Source organism: Hesperophylax consimilis, chromosome 14 (genome assembly GCF_061612785.1).
Source record: "Hesperophylax consimilis isolate HC1 chromosome 14, BYU_Hcon_1.0, whole genome shotgun sequence".
NCBI lineage: Eukaryota > Metazoa > Arthropoda > Insecta > Trichoptera > Limnephilidae > Hesperophylax > Hesperophylax consimilis.
The window spans coordinates 31,516,100-31,535,620 of record NC_142849.1 but is presented as its reverse complement, the minus strand read 5'-3'; the positions used below and the strand labels follow the sequence as shown (position 1 = coordinate 31,535,620).

Genomic DNA, 19,521 nt, shown 5'->3' with positions numbered 1-19,521 from the left:
TTGGGGACATTTTCTTTCAAATCGGAATAGTAGAATCACACTTGTAGAGATTATCAGGTGCTCCACGTGAATCTTTTACAGTTGGAAGTATTTTTGTATGTGTTATGTTTCTAATAAGTATTTAATATTTTCAGTTTCAATCGCGATCCTCGCCAGACCATGGGAGTCCCCTTCCCAACGGATCCTCGCCAAAGACCTTTAGACCCTCGCCAAACAAAGCCGCCAGGTTTGTCCAACTTAAATAACATATCATGCAATATCTTTGTTTTAACAAAACTATTTATTCATTCTGCCGAAAATTATTTTTAGGTAAACATTTTTTTAACCCATTCCATCCGAGCTGCCCACAGACATAGAAATTAATAGACGAGAAAATAATGACGAGGGGTAAAATCAACTGTAGAAGAACGAAAGGGGTGAAGCTGACTGTGATTCGTCAATAAATCAATCTGACAGTAAATAGGCATCTCGCATTATAATATCACCATTTACTTCTTAAAAGTAAAATCTGCTTTTGAATGAATAGACATTTTTACATGGGAGCGCAAATTACTCGCCACGTTATGAACAAATTTGCGAAGTCCAAATTCGGCAAAAAAATTCGGTTCTATTTTCAGAGTCGAATATTTCGTTTAAGTATTTAGTTAAGACACTTTTATAAATGTTCATAATTTACTTCCCAGCAATCAACCAGCTTTGTGTTTCGCGTCCAGACGTTTCTCGATGTGATAGTATATTATGTTTCTACAACTGATCTATATTATACGATGTGAATATGCTTAAAATAAAGTAAAATAATGCTTATATATGGAATGTAATACGACAATTGGGTTTTTTCTCTTTTTCACATCTATTTTTACAAGTTTTCATAGCACAAGTCAACATTTTGCAGTGTTATTTCGTAAAATGAACCGATGATGCCTCGACCATAGTTCGCACAAGAATGATGACGTCACGTTTTCAAATTTCACTTGAGGCCATACGCGAGCACAGCCGGCTCCAATGGAACCGGTATGGGGAGTGGGGATAATACGCTTTTAATCACTTAGGGCAGGTCTACTAATATTTATATGTCTATGGAGCTGCCATAATTTAAGGTGGCTATCTTAGAAGGCCTTCCCTCCAAGCCACCATAATTTAAGGTGGCTATCTTAGAAGGCCTTCCCTCCAAGCCACCATAATTTAAGGTGGCTATCTTAGAAGGCCTTCCCTCCAAGCCACCATAATTTAAGGTGGCTATCTTGGAAGACCTTCCCTCCAAGCCACCATAATTTAAGGTGGCTATCTTAGAAGACCTTCCCTCCAAGCCACCATAATTTAAGGTGGCTATCTTAGAAGACCTTCCCTCCAAGCCACCATAATTTAAGGTGGCTATCTTAGAAGGCCTTCCCTCCAAGCCACCATAATTTAAGGTGGCTATCTTAGAAGGCCTTCCCTCCAAGCCACCATAATTTAAGGTGGCTATCTTAGAAGACCTTCCCTCCAAGCCACCATAATTTAAGGTGGCTATCTTAGAAGACCTTCCCTCCAAGCCACCATAATTAAGGTGGCTATCTTAGAAGGCCTTCCCTCCAAGCCACCATAATTTAAGGTGGATATCTTAGAAGGCCTTCCCTCCAAAAAACCATAATTTAAGGCTTGTTTATGTTTACATAAAAAGTATTATGCATTGACATCTTTTTTTAGTACTATGTTAGTTTAAGATAGAGGTTTTTTTATTCTAGATCATAACCAAAGGATGTTTCTTGAAATAATTTTGAAAAAATTGATATTAAAATTTCTTTTTTTTTTTTCAACCTATGGGTAATACCCGCTCCGCTGTCTGTGATTCATTTTACTTGTATGCGTCGCAAACATGGCTGGAAGACGATTGAATTTGAATGAAATCAAGGATAGTCTGATGAATCAGATATCCAAGACTATACTTTCGACGACCTTGTGGAGGATACAAGTGATTAAGTTAGTGAGTTTAACTCGGGTATTGTTTCAACTTCAGCATTTATACTGGGAGCAAAGAAGGAGATTAGAACCTTCCGTCTAGTGAAGCAATTCTGCTCCAGCTTCTTACTGGATATGAGAATAATGGACACACTCTCTACCTGGACAACTGGCACTCATATCCAGCTCTTTTCCTCAGGCTGAAAGAAGAGGGAACAAAATGTGTAGGCACAGTTCAGGCCAACTGTAAGAATCTGCCTGCGCCATGGAAGGGAGTGAGGAAAATGGCGAGAGGTGTAACATCTTGCCTGTACAGCAATAGTGTAATGGCTTTACAATGGATGGACAAGAAGCCTGTAACTCTCTTGTCCACCATTAATTACAGTATATCTGTGACTTGACTAATACAGGCAAGATGCCGCTGGGAGTGCGAACGGTTTAATTTGACCAACACTTGGCAAGTGTACCGCGATGGACGAGTGTCAATTTGAAATTTCTCTTCCTGTACCCCAGACTCCCACCCCCGAAGTTTGTGTTTAGGAGATGTTTGTATGACCACCTCTATTCGCTTCTTTCCTCCGTGTGCATATCCGTTTTATGGAGACCATGAAAAATAATAAATAGATATTTTCGCCACCGACTGCTAACCAACATACAATATCTTCTTCTTGGCTACTTCACTATGTTTTGTATGTGTTTCTGTATATATATTTATGTTTGTAATAATATAATTTCAGTTCCCGTCCCAGTGGCCCCTCAGCCAAATCTTCAGCGTCCTCCCATTACTGGAATCCCTACCGGTGCTTCCGATCAGGAGAAGGTAAATATCCAAATGTTTCTTTTAACAATAGATCCTCCTTTCAAAATATACACTTACATGTTTCAGGCTGGGAATAGTGCGACATGTACGTTAGTTGCATACGGTAACATATAGGTGAATGAAGAGCTGTAGTGTAACGCTGACAGCTGAGTATCGGGCCAGCTCATCAGTGTTACGTCTGTCGGTCGGCATGTTCACTATTTGTATTGAGAAAGGTCACTGCGTTCAGTACACGGCGCTGACCGTGTGAACTGATGGTGCTATATGTGTACACGAACATTGAACAATGCTTTTATGAGTGGAAGTGGGTGCATGGACCAGATCTTCTCATTGCGTATGCTCACCGAGAAGTTTCTGGCAAAAAACCAGAAACTTTTCTGTGCCTTTGTAGATCTACAAAAAGCATACTACCGAGTCGACAGGAAAAAGCTATGGAAGGTGTTGTCCAAGTATGGAGTGAATACGAATCTGACTCAGGCAATTGCGTCTCTTTATGAGGGAAGCGTTGCATGTGTTAGGGTAAACGGTGGTTTTACGGGGTGGTTTGATATCACAAAAGGTGTTAAACAAGGCTGCGTAATGTCACCGTGGTTATTCAATCTATACGTGGATGATTGTATGCAAGAATTAAAAGAGGTGGGACTGGGGGCGAATTTGAGTAATATGAAAGTATGTTGCCTGTTGTATGCTGATGATGCGGTGCTGATTGCTAATAGTATGGATGATCTACAGTCTCTCGTGTCTAGGATGAACGAAGTATGCATGAAGAATGAGTTAATGATGAATGTAAGTAAGTTTAAAGTAATGGTGTTTGAAAGAGAGAGTACGAAAACAGTGTGCAATATAGTTGTGAATGAGGAATACTTGGAGCAGGTGGATGAGTTTGTGTATTTAGGAAGTATGTTTACGAGAGATGGGAAGGCTGACAGAGATATTGAAAGAAGAGTAAATGCAGGTAACTGCATTAATGGAGGACTGAACGCAGTTGGCGCTAACAAAAAATTGTCCAAAGAAGCGAAGTTAGCAGTCCACAATGGAGTGCTGGTACCTACCCTGATGTATGGAAGTGAGGCATGGAACTGGCAAAGAAAGGATGAAAGTAAATTGAATTCTGTTGAAATGAGATCCTTGAAGTGTATGTGCGGTAAAACCATGATTGTGTGATCCGCAAAGAGTGGAAGGCTGATGTAAGCGTAATGAGTAAGATCAAGAAAAGGACGCTTAGATGGTTTGGGCATGTAGAACGAATGAGCGAAGAAAGGAGTGTAAGGAGAATATACGATGCAAATGTGAATGATAGCAGAAGTCGGGGATGCCCGAGGAAAACATGGCACGACCGAGTGAATCAGATACTCGAGTCGGGCCATGTCAAGAGTCAGAATAATAGAAGAGTATGTATGAGACGATGTATGAATGTGAATGAGGCAAGGAGTGTGTGCCAAGACTGAGTTGTTTGGCGGTCCGTCCTCTCTGCCTACCCTTGTGGAGAAACGGCGTGATAGTTAGTTAACACTGAACCAAGCGGGTTATTAATAGTACATCTTCGCCATCCTCTTTAGGACTTATCTAGTAACTATACAAAGATCGAGATGCCAAGCTAAAATGTCGTCTTGAAGTGTGTGCGAGGAAATATTTTCAGTATAATGAATATGATATTAATAAAAACATCACAAATAATTGAAGATGACTACTCAGGCGACTTCGACACAGCACAATGGCATTGTCGCGTAACTGAGAGTATGCGACCAACGTACGCCTCGCACTATTTCCAGCCTAATAAATATGTAGGTACTATAAATCATCGAGGGCACTTTACAATACTTTTTTTTTGTTAACATTTTTTATGATAACAGTTTACTCTCTTCGCCTCAGAGCATCAATCTATCGATGCAGCTAGAATATTCTAAAACATAGAAGTCCTGTATAAATATCTATAAACTGTGAAACCAGATGTTTAGATTTGTTTCTTGTTCTCCTAAAATAACCATTTCGGTGTACCTTGGTTTAATGAACTTTAGAACTGGGAACGGTTCAGACGAACGATAAAGTTGCTACATACCAAAATAATTTTTTATTAATTTTGTCGTGTATTTATTTTTAACAGACGTTGTAATCTTTCAAGTTACTAACAGTGTTCATTAGAAAGGTAAATTTCTGATCGTAATTCGAAAGACAAAGATCCTGAGGCAAAAGTTTTGTTTTGATAAAAGCTTTTTTTCAGCGTCACAAATCCTATAACTATAATATTCTGTGATTTTTCTCGGGGAAGAAATTTCTCTGTGTCAGGACATTTGTGTGGGAAGGTTTTGATACTACACTTAATGAGTGTATGTATTACACAATAGTTCCAATGCTAAGAGCCAGTAGTACTATTGCATCCCTAATTTGAGGAATTTCATAAGGCTGAACGTAGTGGGGAGGGAAAAACTGGACCAAACATTATTATTATTAACCCAACAACTTTCCTCTTACATTTTTATTGTCTCGTTGGACCGATTTCCGCAAACGCTCTAGCTTCTGTTAGTAAATGAAGTCAAGGATTGGTATGTCAATCACATTTTCCACTTTTATAATAATAAAACAGAAGGACGCTTCGACACAAGCTGTTGAGTACGAAAATTTGAAGAGAAAAAAATGTTTATCACAAATGAATAATAGTTACTATGGTAAAACAGGAATCTACTAATGCCTCTCTATTGAAAAATAAAAGAAACTGTTTACTATAGTAAAACAGGAATTTATTAATGTGTCTCTACCCATGGATTTAAAAAACCCTGGACAGAGCATTAGTGCGATTGTGTATGAGCAGCATTGAAGCCAAATCTAGGGTGAGGGGAAATTGCCTGGCAGCCATCTTGTATGACAAACTTTTGAAATGATTTGTATGCAAAGTGGTGCATAATGAACTATTATTTTTGTGTAAGCAGCCGCACGAAAACTTACAGTTTTATGTTTGGTCGATTGTAATCATGTTCATACTTACATTTCTTTTAGAAAAATAAGACTTATTCATAATATTTTTGTAATTTCCAGGCCGCCTTGATCATGCAAGTCCTGCAGCTATCCGATGAGCAGATCGCAATGCTGCCCCCGGAGCAAAGGACCAGTATCCTCGTTCTCAAGGAGCAGATAGCAAAGAGCACGCAACGATAGATACACCACTTAACTTCTTAAATGTTTAAAACCATTTTCACTAATAAATATTTTTAACAATTGAATGTTTTTTATTACTAGTTTTGCCATCCGCTCCAGATTTTAACTCTTTTTTTCTTATTGAACAATTGAAAAATACATTACACAACCACTGCTGTTTGTCTTCTTATTGTTTGATGATAGTTCAATTGATGAATGGATATTTCAAAACTCTATAAATCATGATCGAAATGATAATGCGAACTGAAAAATTGTGTGGCCTTAGAAATTCCAGGCAGAAATGAATTTTATAATTCCAGAGTTTTTTTTGCTTTATAGTTGATACGGGAAAAACACGCTACTGGCTACTCAACATAGCTAAAGCCATACTCAAACAATATTTCACACTTTGTCCTGTCTGTTTGACTCCTGTCCTGGTGAGACCGGTACACCAGGGGGCACTGCTTTGTTAGAACTTGAAACATTTGCTATGAGAATGCGAAGGAGGTTGGAGGTTAAACGACCGGTATACATGGTAACCTAACTGTAACTATTGGAATATAGGCTGGGTAGTAGTATTCTCGCTTATAGTTTTTGTTTGTTGTTGCTTCCCGCTCCTTCTTGCTTCTCTTTTCCAGCTTCCGGTCATTTTATGCTTTCCGCTACCCACTTCACATTTTACTGCTTCTCGCTTCCTGCCAAGAGAAAAGTTCCAGTCTTCCGTGACTAGATCCTCCCTACCTCACCATGTGTCCAAAGCATTTGAACTTTATATCAGTTCATAGGTCTCTTTACTACCTTTTCCTTATGAGGATATTTTATGTGTTTAATTATTTTCATGATTGGTAAGTGAGTTCCTTCCTAGACAAGGTTTCATCTTCCAGTGTTCCGTCAACCATCACAGCACTTTTGTGAATTACCTGACTAAATAAATAAACCTAACCTAACCTAGAGTATGCTTGAAACGTGAGATTATTGTATACTCGTCCAAATATACAAATCTGTGTGACTCAACAGAGTCATAATGTTAGTGCTCTGTAATCTTTCCTCACCGAGGTAAACCAAAACAAGTATGTGTTTTCAAAATTATCTGCAGTTTCTCACCACTTTGGAGAAACTTTGCAGAATCATGTTTTTAACAGACATAAAAAAAAACATTCATAAGACTCAATTAAAAAATGTTTATTGAAACTTAAAAGCCAGAAACAATATTTATATTATACTTTATTAAACAATTAAGGTTATAATAAAGTTGTAATACCTAATAATACAAACAATAAATCATGAAATAGTTTACCTGAAACTTTTCTGTTTCATCAAATAAGTGAATGGGTATAAAAAAACCCAATTAACTTGGGTGAATTTGGCGTAAACATTAAAATCAGAAGAAATCTATGGAACCATAATAATATTGTAGCTACCTGCTGTTGAATTAAAATCATAAAGGGGAATGATTCACCCCGGTTAGCATCGTGGCTCCAACATAAATATATTGTCGGTTTAATGTTCAGGAGGGACAACAAAAACTATCTAGGGATATGATATACCCGCTCTTGCTTGCTTCTGTGCTGGAGTTTGTTCATTCGCAGTATTGAGTTTAACTGATTATAAGCAGTCTATTGGTGAATGCGGCTTGCTTTCCACTGAAAGCGCCAAAAAAACATATTTAATACATATATATGAAATTATTGGCTCGCATGTGGTATTAAACTTACATAGACATATTTTATAACAATAGGAATGAACATATCAGAGAAAACATATTTTAAGAATTTGAAAATTAACCATATGGTTCTACATGACTCCTCGTCTTCAAATAGGATTTACTTTCCCTTCTTAAACATTAAAAAACCAACACAATATTATAAGAAAGTATATATTAATAATTATTCATTATATGGAATATATAGCTGGGTGCTTGAGATTTGATTCCATTTAAAGAACTGCACAGTTAACAAAATGAGAAAGAACATTGTGAAAAGGTCCATCCAAAGCAGGAGCTTTCAAATGAATACAATATTATGTATTCTTGTAATTGAATAATTTGGTTCCTATCGCTACCGCTGCAATCATATCCAACATTTCATTCAGGAACATTTTGGTACTGTCTATTGATGATTGGGTGGACCTTAATTAAATTAAATTGAATGTGATCTTGCAATTGTGTGGGATGTGTAAAATTTACATTAATATTGTACTGGATAACCGACATCTACAGGCTTTGGTGGAGGTGGTTGTGCAGTTCAGCATATACAAAGTCTGTTGAGATTGAGTTGACCTCGCTTAAATGAATGAATTGTTCCATTCTTTTCATTTACACATCTCCAACACAATTGCTAGATCATATCTGTATCACCGGTGTTGTGCGGATCAGCATAATATATAAAGTCTAGTGAGGTTCAGATGACTTTTGTTGTTCAATCATTTGATTCCAATTCAGTTTCTCATCTCCAAATTGCAGGAAATCGGGTAGATCTTCAGTGGCTTCTACTTCAATGACATCTGGATCAGCGACGTCTTCTGTCTTTGGTTGGGTGAGTGTTTGGGTAATGTCATGTGGAACTGCATATTTGAAGGAGAGCAATAGTTCGCTCAGGTCGTGCAGCCGCCCGAGCTTCAGTGCTATAGGTATTACTCCGTTTACTGCCTCTCCCATGACGGTTACTTGGCATTCTTTCTCCACAACATTTTGATGGACAAAATCTCCAATTTTGGTTTCCCAGACGTCGCCTTCGACAGGTTTGACATTGTACAGCTTGCACACCTGTGTCTGGATGGGAATGTGGTGACAAACTACATCCTTCCTGAGGGAGGAGATGGGACAATCTTGCTTGTTTCCGTAATCCACAAACAATACCTCGGCTTTGTTATGGTGTTCTGAAATGGACAAAACTTTTGCCCGGTAATATCTTTGATCTAAATCATATTTTGTGATGCATATTTGACCAGGAACCCAAAACATGTCGTGTGGTTTGGGTTTGGAATCGGTGAAATGAGATGTGAGGGTTCTACTCAGGAGCTCCATAGTGGCAGTACTCTGTTCCATGTCGTACAGGTATATGGTGAGATCTTCTTCCACATATGTTCCCATGGCCATAAACTCTTTGGACTTGAGCGGTTCAGCTGGAAGCCAGTCCTCGTGTCTAATGGGAGTGCTATTCTCTTCACCCAGGTTTAAGGTGTAAGGGGTGGTATCCAGGCTTACAACTTCCACCGGCTGAGGAATGGCACTTGAAGTGCTGGGAGGTTTTGGTTTGAATATTCTGTCTGGGACGGCCAGACCTTCCTCTAGAATCCTGCTGTTGACCTTCCTCCATTCCTTCATGGTGGGAGTGAGTGCCCCTCCCGGAATTGTATGGTACACCCACAGTTCTATCGGCAAGCTTTTATTACTTATTTCACCATCTTTTGTTATATAGAATTTATGGTACTGCTTGCAGATGTCTTGCAAGGTTTCACAGGTTAACATGGGCCACTTATCTCCTGATGCGGGAAGGATTCCACTCAGGTGGCACTTCAGGGCGCCATCTCGTACTTTCATAAAGTTTTGCCCCAGCGGTCTCAAGCTGTCTTGAGTAGTCTCAGTCAAGCGTGCATAGTCTTTCAGGAACACTTTGACTGTCTTGGAGTTCTCGTCCACAGATTCCACAATACCCCGACTCCACTTCTCGTTGATTGGCAACACGGCGCATTTGTCGCCCTGTTTCCAAACAATGCTATCATCTGGCTGGGAATCAGCATAGAAAATTTGCATTTCTTTGTATAAGTTGCGGAGACCTACTTCTTCAGAATTAATAGAAATATAAACATCGGAGGGAGTGAGCGCCGATAGGATTTGAACCTCCAACTTCAGGGGTCCACTCGGAGTCACTTCTACAACATTATCAGTCTTCGTATTAGGAACATGAGGTTTTACAATGTTCACTTGCTTGGTCAGAATTTGTACTGGTGCCTGGGTACTGAAAAAGAACATACATGTCAATTTACCAGAGATGTGCTTTATATCAAATAAATCCATTTCAAATGGAAATGCAAAATGGGTATTTTCCATTTTGCATTTTAAATGCTTTTCTCAATGCATTTTCCATTTTAAATTCTTTTTTGCAACATTCTTCCTACTATCTCCATTCATCTTTTTTTCATAAGCCCCAAATATCAGTCGGTCCTCAACCTCGCTATGAGAGATAATTTACATTTGTCAAGTTGCTCCCTGGTAGGAGCCCTGGCAATTGAGTGATACCATTACAAAAAATACTGATTCAAATACGGAACATGGGGCCATGACGCTGTAATAAAAATAATAATAATAACGCTGTAATGTTAGATAGCAGTTTCTATGTCTTTACGTTGGCAACATTAGTCCCGCGCAAATTTTTTGTGGTTTCATAATCTGTAGTCGTGGTGTTTTTGGATTTACCATCATGTAATATGTTTGTTCTACATAGATGTCCATTATTAAATGACAAAATTGTTTGAATATTCTATAATTATTTTAATTGTTTGACCTGATAAACCATTTTGCATTTTCAATGCATTTTGAAAATAGGTATTTTGCATTTTGCATTTGAAATGCTTTTCTAAAAATCATTTTGCATTTTGCATTTTCAAATGGAAAAGTTTTGACCCATTTCCATTTTGCATTTCAAATGGTTCTGGGTACCCATTTTGCGCATCTCTGCAATTTACACACATAATATATTAATAATTTAATTAAAACCACACAAAAAGAATATTGAGTAGAAAATTTGAATGAAATTGTTAATTAATTCCTGTTTTTGTCTTGTTATAATTATGTCTTTGACATTATAAGATTCTAAGTATTGTATAGTTACCTGACTGCCAAGTCATTTTTGACCAGTTCATCGTTCAAACAGACCTCAGTGCCATCTTCAGTGGTAACATACAATAGAACTTTATTTAATGGTATGTTCCGTCTATATTTCACATGGACGTCAGAATGCTTTAATGCACAATGTTTTATTCTACCAACGGGATCATTTTTCAAAAATGATTTCATAAAAGCAGTTGCTTCGGGCATCCAATTTTTACCAAAGGGCTTTATGTCCCCTAATACGCATCGGGTAACCTGAAATTGACAAAAACAAAAGGATCGTACAAAATAATCCAAATGATACTTTCTAAATTTAATACACAATGGAATGTAAATTGGCATTTCAACAAAAGGTTAGTGGGGCAACAAGAGGTGCAATAGACTGCAGTCGGTTCTCCAATATTGGGGACACATTAACCTCTCAGAAAAGGACTTTTATTTACTTTGTGTTCCTTTGCGAACTGTCAAAACGCGAAAATTTTTGTGTTATTCACGAGTTTTGTTAAAAGCTTCATAACTCACGTTTTGGGAAACGTAGCCTCATTCTAAAAAATGTTTTGGAAAGATTATGAAATTCACTATCGTATTGTTTTGTTATACGTAAATATTTGCGTGTCTAAATATACATTTTCTGAAAACGTCAAAAATATGTAAAAATCGCTGACCATTATTTCAAAGCTGTGAAAAATGTACTTTTTTCTGAGTATCATAAAGAAATAACACTTTATATATTGAAGAAATATAATTAAAAACTATTAGTCATCTCAAAATATTAACCGTCCAAACTAAAATATTTTTAATAAATTATTTAAAAACGCAATAAATTATGAACGGACAAGATGACAGATTCAATCGACTCAGATAATACACCTCTACATTCCATAGATATTCTTGAATGCAGACGCGTAGCGTTATTCATTATCGATACTCTGTTTTTTAAATCATGGCAATCCGTATACTAGTGATGGAAATAAATCGATTTTTGTAAAATCTCGCGCGTTTACGTGAAAAGACGTACTAATGTCTTGACCGCTATTATCATATTTACGTCTTTTGACGTTCTAATGTTCCGAGTGGTTAAGAATTGAAAACACATTGATGGACCTCCTCCACATTAGCGATGAAATCATAGAATAAAGAATACAAGCATTGTAGGTGGTTGATCCAAATATTTGGCCAATCGGGTTATGCTTCACCGTGAATACTAAACTCAAATGGAGAATGTAAGTGAGACAGAGAGCATCTTATATACGGTAACATTGTGGTATACCGTAGTTTATGGTGGAAGAAGTCGGAGACGCCTGAGAAAGACTTAAGCAATAGCGAAGCATTGTGTGGTCCACTAGTGTTTCATATTTATTTATAAAATACATGATATTTACATAAAATAAATAAATTACATTGAATCACTGAAAACTGAAGTCTGATAAAGAATGAATGGAATGACAGTGCAGTACATTGGCTCTCCATTGTATCTTCAAGCAGCGCAGGACGGCGAGGAGTGGAAGAGTCTGGTTCAGCAGCGGACTACCAGGAAGAAGAGAAGAAAACACTATAAAATAAGATGCAGTGAAACTTACCAACTCATCAATTCTGGTGAATTTAGGCTGAAGCATTCGGATACTAGAGGAGGGAACATAGATTTTACGGCCACAATCCACCAGCATCACCTCCACGTTCTTCTTTTCACTCACGTCAGTAACTCTCGCCCTCCACCACATGTTATCCAGATGGCACGCAACACACATACCTGAAAGTATTCAAATTAATAAGTTGAATCCTATAATTTCTATACCCGCTATATCCGATTTTTTGACAAAATGATCTGAGTATGACATCTTGTTCACATTTTTGCGAGCAACAAGAGGAGCCTAAAATTGAGTTTCAAAACCCTCCTTATCGCGACCAAAAACCATGTTTAAACTGCGAGTGAGAAACCAAATCCGCTATATCATACAGAAAGTTACTATCAAAACCCGCTATATCGGATTCAACGAATCACAAGCAGTTATTTTGCCAAAATACAATATGGCCGCCGCTCTGACGCCACGCTCGTGTGTCAAAATGATCTACGCGTGAGTTTCTAAACCCGCCATGTCGGCTCAGTTGACTTTCAAAATCACGAAGTGAGTATCAAAATCCGCTATATCCATTTTATTTATCGAAATTACTTAATTATTGCTAGACATATATAGAAAAATAAATGCTTTTCGAAATTTTATTACTCCAATTCATTATATAAAAAATTGTAATGCATTTACTTATGTACGCTAGAGATGTGACAGTTTTTTGCGGTTTTCTCCAAATCAATGAAAGTTGATATAGCGGGTATAGAAATTACACGACTCAGTTAACCTCTCAGAAAAAGACTTTTATTTACTTTGTGTTCCTTTGCGAACTGTCAAAATGTGAAAATTTTTGTGTTATTCACGAGTTTTGTTAAAAGCTTCATAACTCACGTTTTGGGAAACGTAGCCTCATTCTAAAAAATGTTTTGGAAAGATTATGAAATTCACTATCGTATTGTTTTGTTATACGTAAATATTTGCGTTTCTAAATATACATTTTATGAAAACGTCAAAAATATGTAAAAATCGCTGACCATTATTTCAAAGCTGTGAAAAATGTACTTTTTTCTGAGTATCATAAAGAAATAACACTTTATATATTGAAGAAATATAATTAAAAACTATTAGTCACCTCAAAATATTAACCGTCCAAACTAAAATATTTATAATAAATTATTTAGAAACGCAATAAATTATGAACGAACAAGATGACAGATCCAATCGACTTAGATAATGCACCTCTACATTCCATAGATATTCTTGAATACAGACGCGTAGCGTTATTCATTATCGATACTCTGTTTTTTAAATCATGGCAATCCGTATACTAGTGATGGAAATAAATCGATTTTTGTAAAATCTCGCGCGTTTACGTGAAAAGACGTTCTAATGTCTTGACCGCTATTATCATATTTACGTCTTTTGACGTTCTAATGTTCTGAGTGGTTAATCTACCTGAAAGTAATCAAATTAATAAGTTAATCTACCTGAAAGTAATCAAGTTAATAAGTTAATCTACCTGAAAGTAATCAGATTAATAAGTTAATCTACCTGAAAGTAATCAAATTAATAAGTTGATCTACCTGAAAGTAATCTAACAAATCACAACATGGGTAATAAAGTAGAACCTCGTTAATTTCAAATCAACGGGATCTCATAAATCTGAATGACTAAACTGTCAAATAGCCTTTATTTTTATCAGTACATAGTTGGTGATAATATTGCAATTGTGAACTTATAAAAATATAATTTCAAACATGCGTTACACAATTGCAAATCAGAAATATTAAGAGACAGTTTTTTTTTTTACAGAATTTGAATAATTCATCTATTTTCTAAGTTTGATGGCCTCTCGAATAGTAAGCTTAACCGGTCAGCAACGTAAGCAGATATACACGATAAAATAACGATAGCAGTCAAGTACAATAAGCGTGTTTACACGTCAACGCGTGTGTTTCCACAAAAATCGTCATAACTCCGTTATTCTTCTAGTGACATCCCTAAAACAAAAAGTAGAATATTCGTATTGAATGAAGCTTCACATCTCTATTCAAAGTTATCCATAGAAACCCGTAAAAAGACCTACTCAGTGGAAGCAAATTTTACCCGCCAAATCGTAAAACGACGCCAAGAAAGCCGTTTGACGTGCCGACCCGCCTCGCAAGTTTGATTATTTTTTTAAAAATATATTTTGTATGAAATGGTCAAAAAGTGAAGTGACAGAATTGTTTATTGTACATTTGTACGATGAAATAAGTGTTTTTTTTTTACATTATCCGTGATTTTAGTATCGTTTTTACATAAAACATTACAGGTGAGTCATTTTTACAATTTTTTCATGTTTCCATTCTAAATTTAAATATTTACAAATGTTAATATTTATTTATGATACAACAATTTGAAAGCCTATTTTGTAACCTTTCTAAAACAGTTTTTACTATTCGGCTCCGTTCAGTAATGTTTCATTTATAGAGCTTTGATTGTGAGGCGGTAATAACACAACGTTTTCGTGAAATTGACATTTCGGTAAAGACATCTTAGCTTCAAGTTCGCGAAAAGTCGGAGGGGTTAAAGTGCGCAAGTAAAGATTACATAATTTGTGTTATTTCACAATTTACTGATTTAAAATAATATTTATTTATTTAATGCCCAGAGGGCTTTTCGTTTGTTGGCTATTGGTCAATCATTTAACTAATGCAAAAGGTAGAAAGTTATAGTAGGAAAGCGAACGTGACTCAAATGTTACGACACAGCCCTTTCTATTAAAATGCAACTTTTACAGTGGAGTTCGTAGCTCACGGAATCTCACCACGTGCAGTACTCGGTAGACGGTGGATGGTAGGGATAGGAACGGGGAAACGCCAGGCGATGTAACCAAGCCGAAGTGGGAAAGGAGAAAGCGTATATTTCCAGTATTTGTTGTAAATTAATTAATTTCTAAAAAAAATAGCAACGCGATTAAATGTAGATCAATAACTGAATAGTTTTTTCTAGGATTACCTAAATAAGAGTATGTGGTGTAAAAAGTAAGCAGATGAGATACATCATAAAACACTTGTTTGTGAACCCGTGTTTCAGTACACAAGTGTTAAGGAAAATATATATTTAAATTACCTAATTTGGGCATGTAGATTTCTCCAGTAGTGTCAGATAGTTTATATGCCAGATCCAAATCACTGGTCAACTGTTCAAAATATTCCAATAGGTGCCTCTAAAAAAAAAATTAACAATTATAATCATAATATGACAACTGCTGCAGTTGAGTTTACCCACCAAAAATGGTAGTTTTATCAGTGATAACGTTTTCCTGCTTAATGAAATCCTTTCTAAAAAATAGAGTCACTAACCTAACATAGCAGATACAGTAAAACTTAAGGTTCTGCAACAAAGGTGTGTTTTGTTCTATCAGTCTTTTGAAACTAAAATTTAAAAAAAATGTACTACTTTGAAACAACCCATGTAACAAGTTCTTCTTAGAAAAGGTGTTTTATTCCAGTCCCTTGAAAATCCTTAAGAGAGTTTTACGTATGTAGTTATTATTTAGAACCCACATTAGGACTTCCTTACACCTTTGAACTCATTAAATATCCCACAATTTGAGATGCAATATGGCCAGAACATTTTTTTAAACTGAAAATCTTCAGAAATATAATAATAAAATATACCTTTCTGACGAAAAACGAAGCTGGATTTGTAATTTGAGTAACGAGCACCTCCTCGTTGTCGCCAATATTCTGATGGTGGAAGTATTGCTTATGACCTGCGAGTGGATTGCTTCTGTTAACCTGTTGAAAGGAGTAATACAAGATGTCAAGTCGACATAAAGCTGATATAGATGTTCATAAATATAAACATGTATGTACACCTGATATGTACATGTGATAAGACAACTTTCACAGGGCCATTCTCAATCTATCAAGAGGAATATTTGTGGAAATCAAGCTGAGATGATCTGCTGTGACAAGCTGTTCGTCAACCATGCTTTAAATGGTATCACACAATTCAAGAACTAAGCTAGCCCCTTCTTTAAGCCAGACAGTTTAAATTAAGAACGCAGTACTTTTCAATATAAATCTTAAATGCGTAACGCTTTTTTCAATCTGTTTACTAAAACCCTATCCTTTACTAATAATATGCAGTACTAAAATAATAAGATCAGATGCTTATATTTTGCATTAGAATACCCATGGCTTTATTTTGTATTTTACATATTAATTTAATTTTAAAATGTTTCACGATAACACACACACGAGATCCATCTTGCAACTGCCAGTAAAGAAGAGAAAAAGACCGTGTGTCCTACCACTTTTTGTAACTGCTACCGAGGTTTTTTGTGTGGATCCCTAGGGCGGGAGTAACACAACTGGAATTTTATCTGTGCATTCTGAACACAAGACTGGCTTTAACATGAATGCTGCACCTAAAGGTCTGGCAGTTTGCCCACTCCTGCCCTAGGAATTAGTATTAGTTCAGTGCCCTTGAATTAAATACAGTGTACTTAATTTTTCACAAAACCAGCCCAATATACAAAGTATCCAAATAAAAATATAATAATTATGAATAAGTCTATAAGAGACCCGCCTGTGAATTTTGGGGATAGAGTTGGACCACAGAATCCCTAATAAGAGTCCCGTCTGTGAACTGTGGGGATAAAGTTGGACCACAGAATCCCTAATAAGAGTCCCACCTGTGAACTGTGGGGATAAAGTTGGACCACAGAATCCCTAATAAGAGTCCCGCCTGTGAAATGTGGGGATAAAGTTGGACCACAGAATCCCTAATAAGAGTCCCGCCTGTGAACTGTGGGGATAAAGTTGGACCACAGAATCCGATTGATCGATAAAAAATACTATAGATAATTATTTTTATGAATACGTCATAGAGATATGAAAATCCTACATGATTTTTGGGATCCCCATAGCAGGCGTGGTCCAGGAATATCAGGGCTTCAGTCACCGAAGTGGTGTACTCGTTCAGAGACACGGCGCACGACACAATGTCAACCTCCAACACTTCATTCTGAATGCGAATCACATTCATCAGGCACTCTCCATGGGACCTACAAGTAAATGCAAATCAAACATTACAGGTTATCTGAATTATAATATGTACTGTAGCGATATTGCTTTTCGTCAATTCAATACTAATAATTATTATTGTTTAATTATTGAAGGCAAAATTAGCGATTCCTAAACGAAAATCTGAAACAGAAAAAGATACGGTCACATCTAGGACTCGAACCCAGGACCCTTGCCTTGACGGGGCACCTCTCTACCGGTGCGTAAAATGAAGACAATGTTAGTAGTTCTTATTCGAAGTATGATACAGTTAAATATGACCGAAGGAGATAAAGTTCCATTAGCTCAGTGGTAGAGCGGTGCCCCGGCAAGGCAAGGGTCCTGGGTTCGAGTCCTAGATGTGACCATATCTTTTTCCGATTTTTCTATTTAGGTTTTTTGTTTAAGAATTGTTAATATTTTCTTCAATGATTAAATATTAAAATTTGAGGTTTTACTTACTAAGTTATTCCCAAAAAAAAAATTATTATTGTCAATTATCAGCGATACTTCGGCGACTTAATATTTAGATATAGTTTTCTAATTAAAATACTAACTTCGATTATGTGTCTGTAATTGCAACTCTGCTTCAATGAACTCGGATTTGTTTTAAATTTAATTGTCATTTTCAGGAACTGATATTTCAAGAATTCAGACAGCAATAAAGTACTACCTACCTATAATATAATATTATTTTAACAGAAAATTATTTTAATTCTATATTTCTTTTGTATAAATCTCTTAGAGTTAAAAGAAAAGTCAGATTTCATGATTTATCGAGACGCTGCGCTAACATGCAATTATCAATCCTGTAATTTTAGAATACAGTGAAACTCTCTTAAGAAGTTTTCCAAGGGACCGGGGAAAAAAAACTTCTTAAGTGTGAAAACTTCTTAAGTGGGATTCAATTTTAGCCATTTAATAACTCTAGTCCGGGGCATACGTCATTCCTATGTCTACCTACGTTAAATTGTCGTGAAAACAAGCTCATATGATCCAAGCGGTCAAAAAAAAAAATATATATATATACATCTTCTAGTTATCATGGTAATTAGTATTACATTTGTATTTAGAAAAAGGTGGGAATGTGAAATAAATGAAAAATGGTAGAACATAGTTGATTATAAAAAGTTTATTTACATACCTACATATAAATTTTTTTTTTTTTTCGAAGTATTTATCTATAGTAGATTGCTTAACTCTATTATTGAATTCTTTTGTTGTAAAATTTTGACTAAACATTACAAATCAAAACAAAACCATCCCATGGACAAAGTAAACACAATTTTAAAACTGTTAAAGTACATCCCTCGAAAAAGCCACTCGAATTCGGATAGTAAAAGTTGCAGCATTCCAAAAGGTTCATACTGTTGATCTTATTTTAAATTGGTGTAAAGGCAATGGATTATACATATTTACTTGTTAGTGATTACTAACTCTTAACTTGACAGTTGAAGACAGAGCTGTGGATATACGCCGTCTCTTTTTTACGCTTTCGTTTACTATATGAACTGAGGGAGAAAGAAAGACTTGTTGTGGTTAATTTTACCAAGCGGTTTGATAAAAGGACACCGCAAGTAATTTTGTTAACCGCAAACTAATGATAGCGGGTTCTTTGCCTCAGAACCGTTTGCGTACTGCAACCCTGCCATGGCACTGCACAGAAAAATCTCACAAAGTCTACGCGGCAAACTGCTTATTAGTTGGCGGACTTTAAATTTTTTGCACGCTTGCTGCTTGCTCCAATGGCATTTGAGATTTGAGAGACTATTGTTATGATGTATTTTCGCCAGGCACAGTCGACTATCGTATATTTTTAAAGATATTTTAATCCTTTTCTAGAAATTCCTTATGAAAATAATATGCGCAGCTCAATATTATGTACCTGTAGGTTCATTTATGGTCCTACCTAACTAGCAGACATCGAATAGCTACGATTTTGCACATAAATTAATGGCTTGATGCTTGAATCAGAAAGTTATATCATACAAGCTGTTTGACGCTGGAATTATTTATAATCTGTGAACGCATCCAAAAACTAGAAAAATCATTTGCGAAGTTTCGTTTCAATCTACATTTCAAATTTATGCATATGTATTTCCTAACCTTCAAACTTAATTTACGACAAATGTCAGATGAAATATGATGCACGGCAATTTTCGATGTTTGAATGAA

The 19,521-nt window shown here is 36.2% G+C and overlaps 2 protein-coding genes across 2 annotated transcripts in view; one reads left to right on the top strand and one right to left on the bottom strand.

The window, feature by feature from the left end:
* Positions 1-5,951, top strand: part of CstF64 (cleavage stimulation factor subunit 2 CstF64) — a 30,960-nt gene extending 25,009 nt beyond the window's left edge. The window contains exons 7-9 of the mRNA XM_089639361.1: positions 135-226; positions 2,676-2,758; positions 5,792-5,951. Of these exons, the coding sequence (XP_089495487.1) occupies positions 135-226; positions 2,676-2,758; positions 5,792-5,911 (295 nt within the window). The 3' untranslated portion in view covers positions 5,912-5,951. The remainder of the gene's footprint in view (positions 1-134; positions 227-2,675; positions 2,759-5,791) is intronic.
* Positions 5,952-7,062: 1,111 nt separating this feature from the next.
* qin (tudor domain-containing protein qin) overlaps positions 7,063-19,521 on the bottom strand; it is a 38,355-nt gene continuing 25,896 nt past the window's right edge. The window contains exons 15-20 of the mRNA XM_089639746.1: positions 17,189-17,348; positions 15,955-16,074; positions 15,404-15,500; positions 12,302-12,471; positions 10,723-10,976; positions 7,063-9,849 (exon numbers count right to left, since the gene is read on the bottom strand). Of these exons, the coding sequence (XP_089495872.1) occupies positions 8,280-9,849; positions 10,723-10,976; positions 12,302-12,471; positions 15,404-15,500; positions 15,955-16,074; positions 17,189-17,348 (2,371 nt within the window). The 3' untranslated portion in view covers positions 7,063-8,279. The remainder of the gene's footprint in view (positions 9,850-10,722; positions 10,977-12,301; positions 12,472-15,403; positions 15,501-15,954; positions 16,075-17,188; positions 17,349-19,521) is intronic.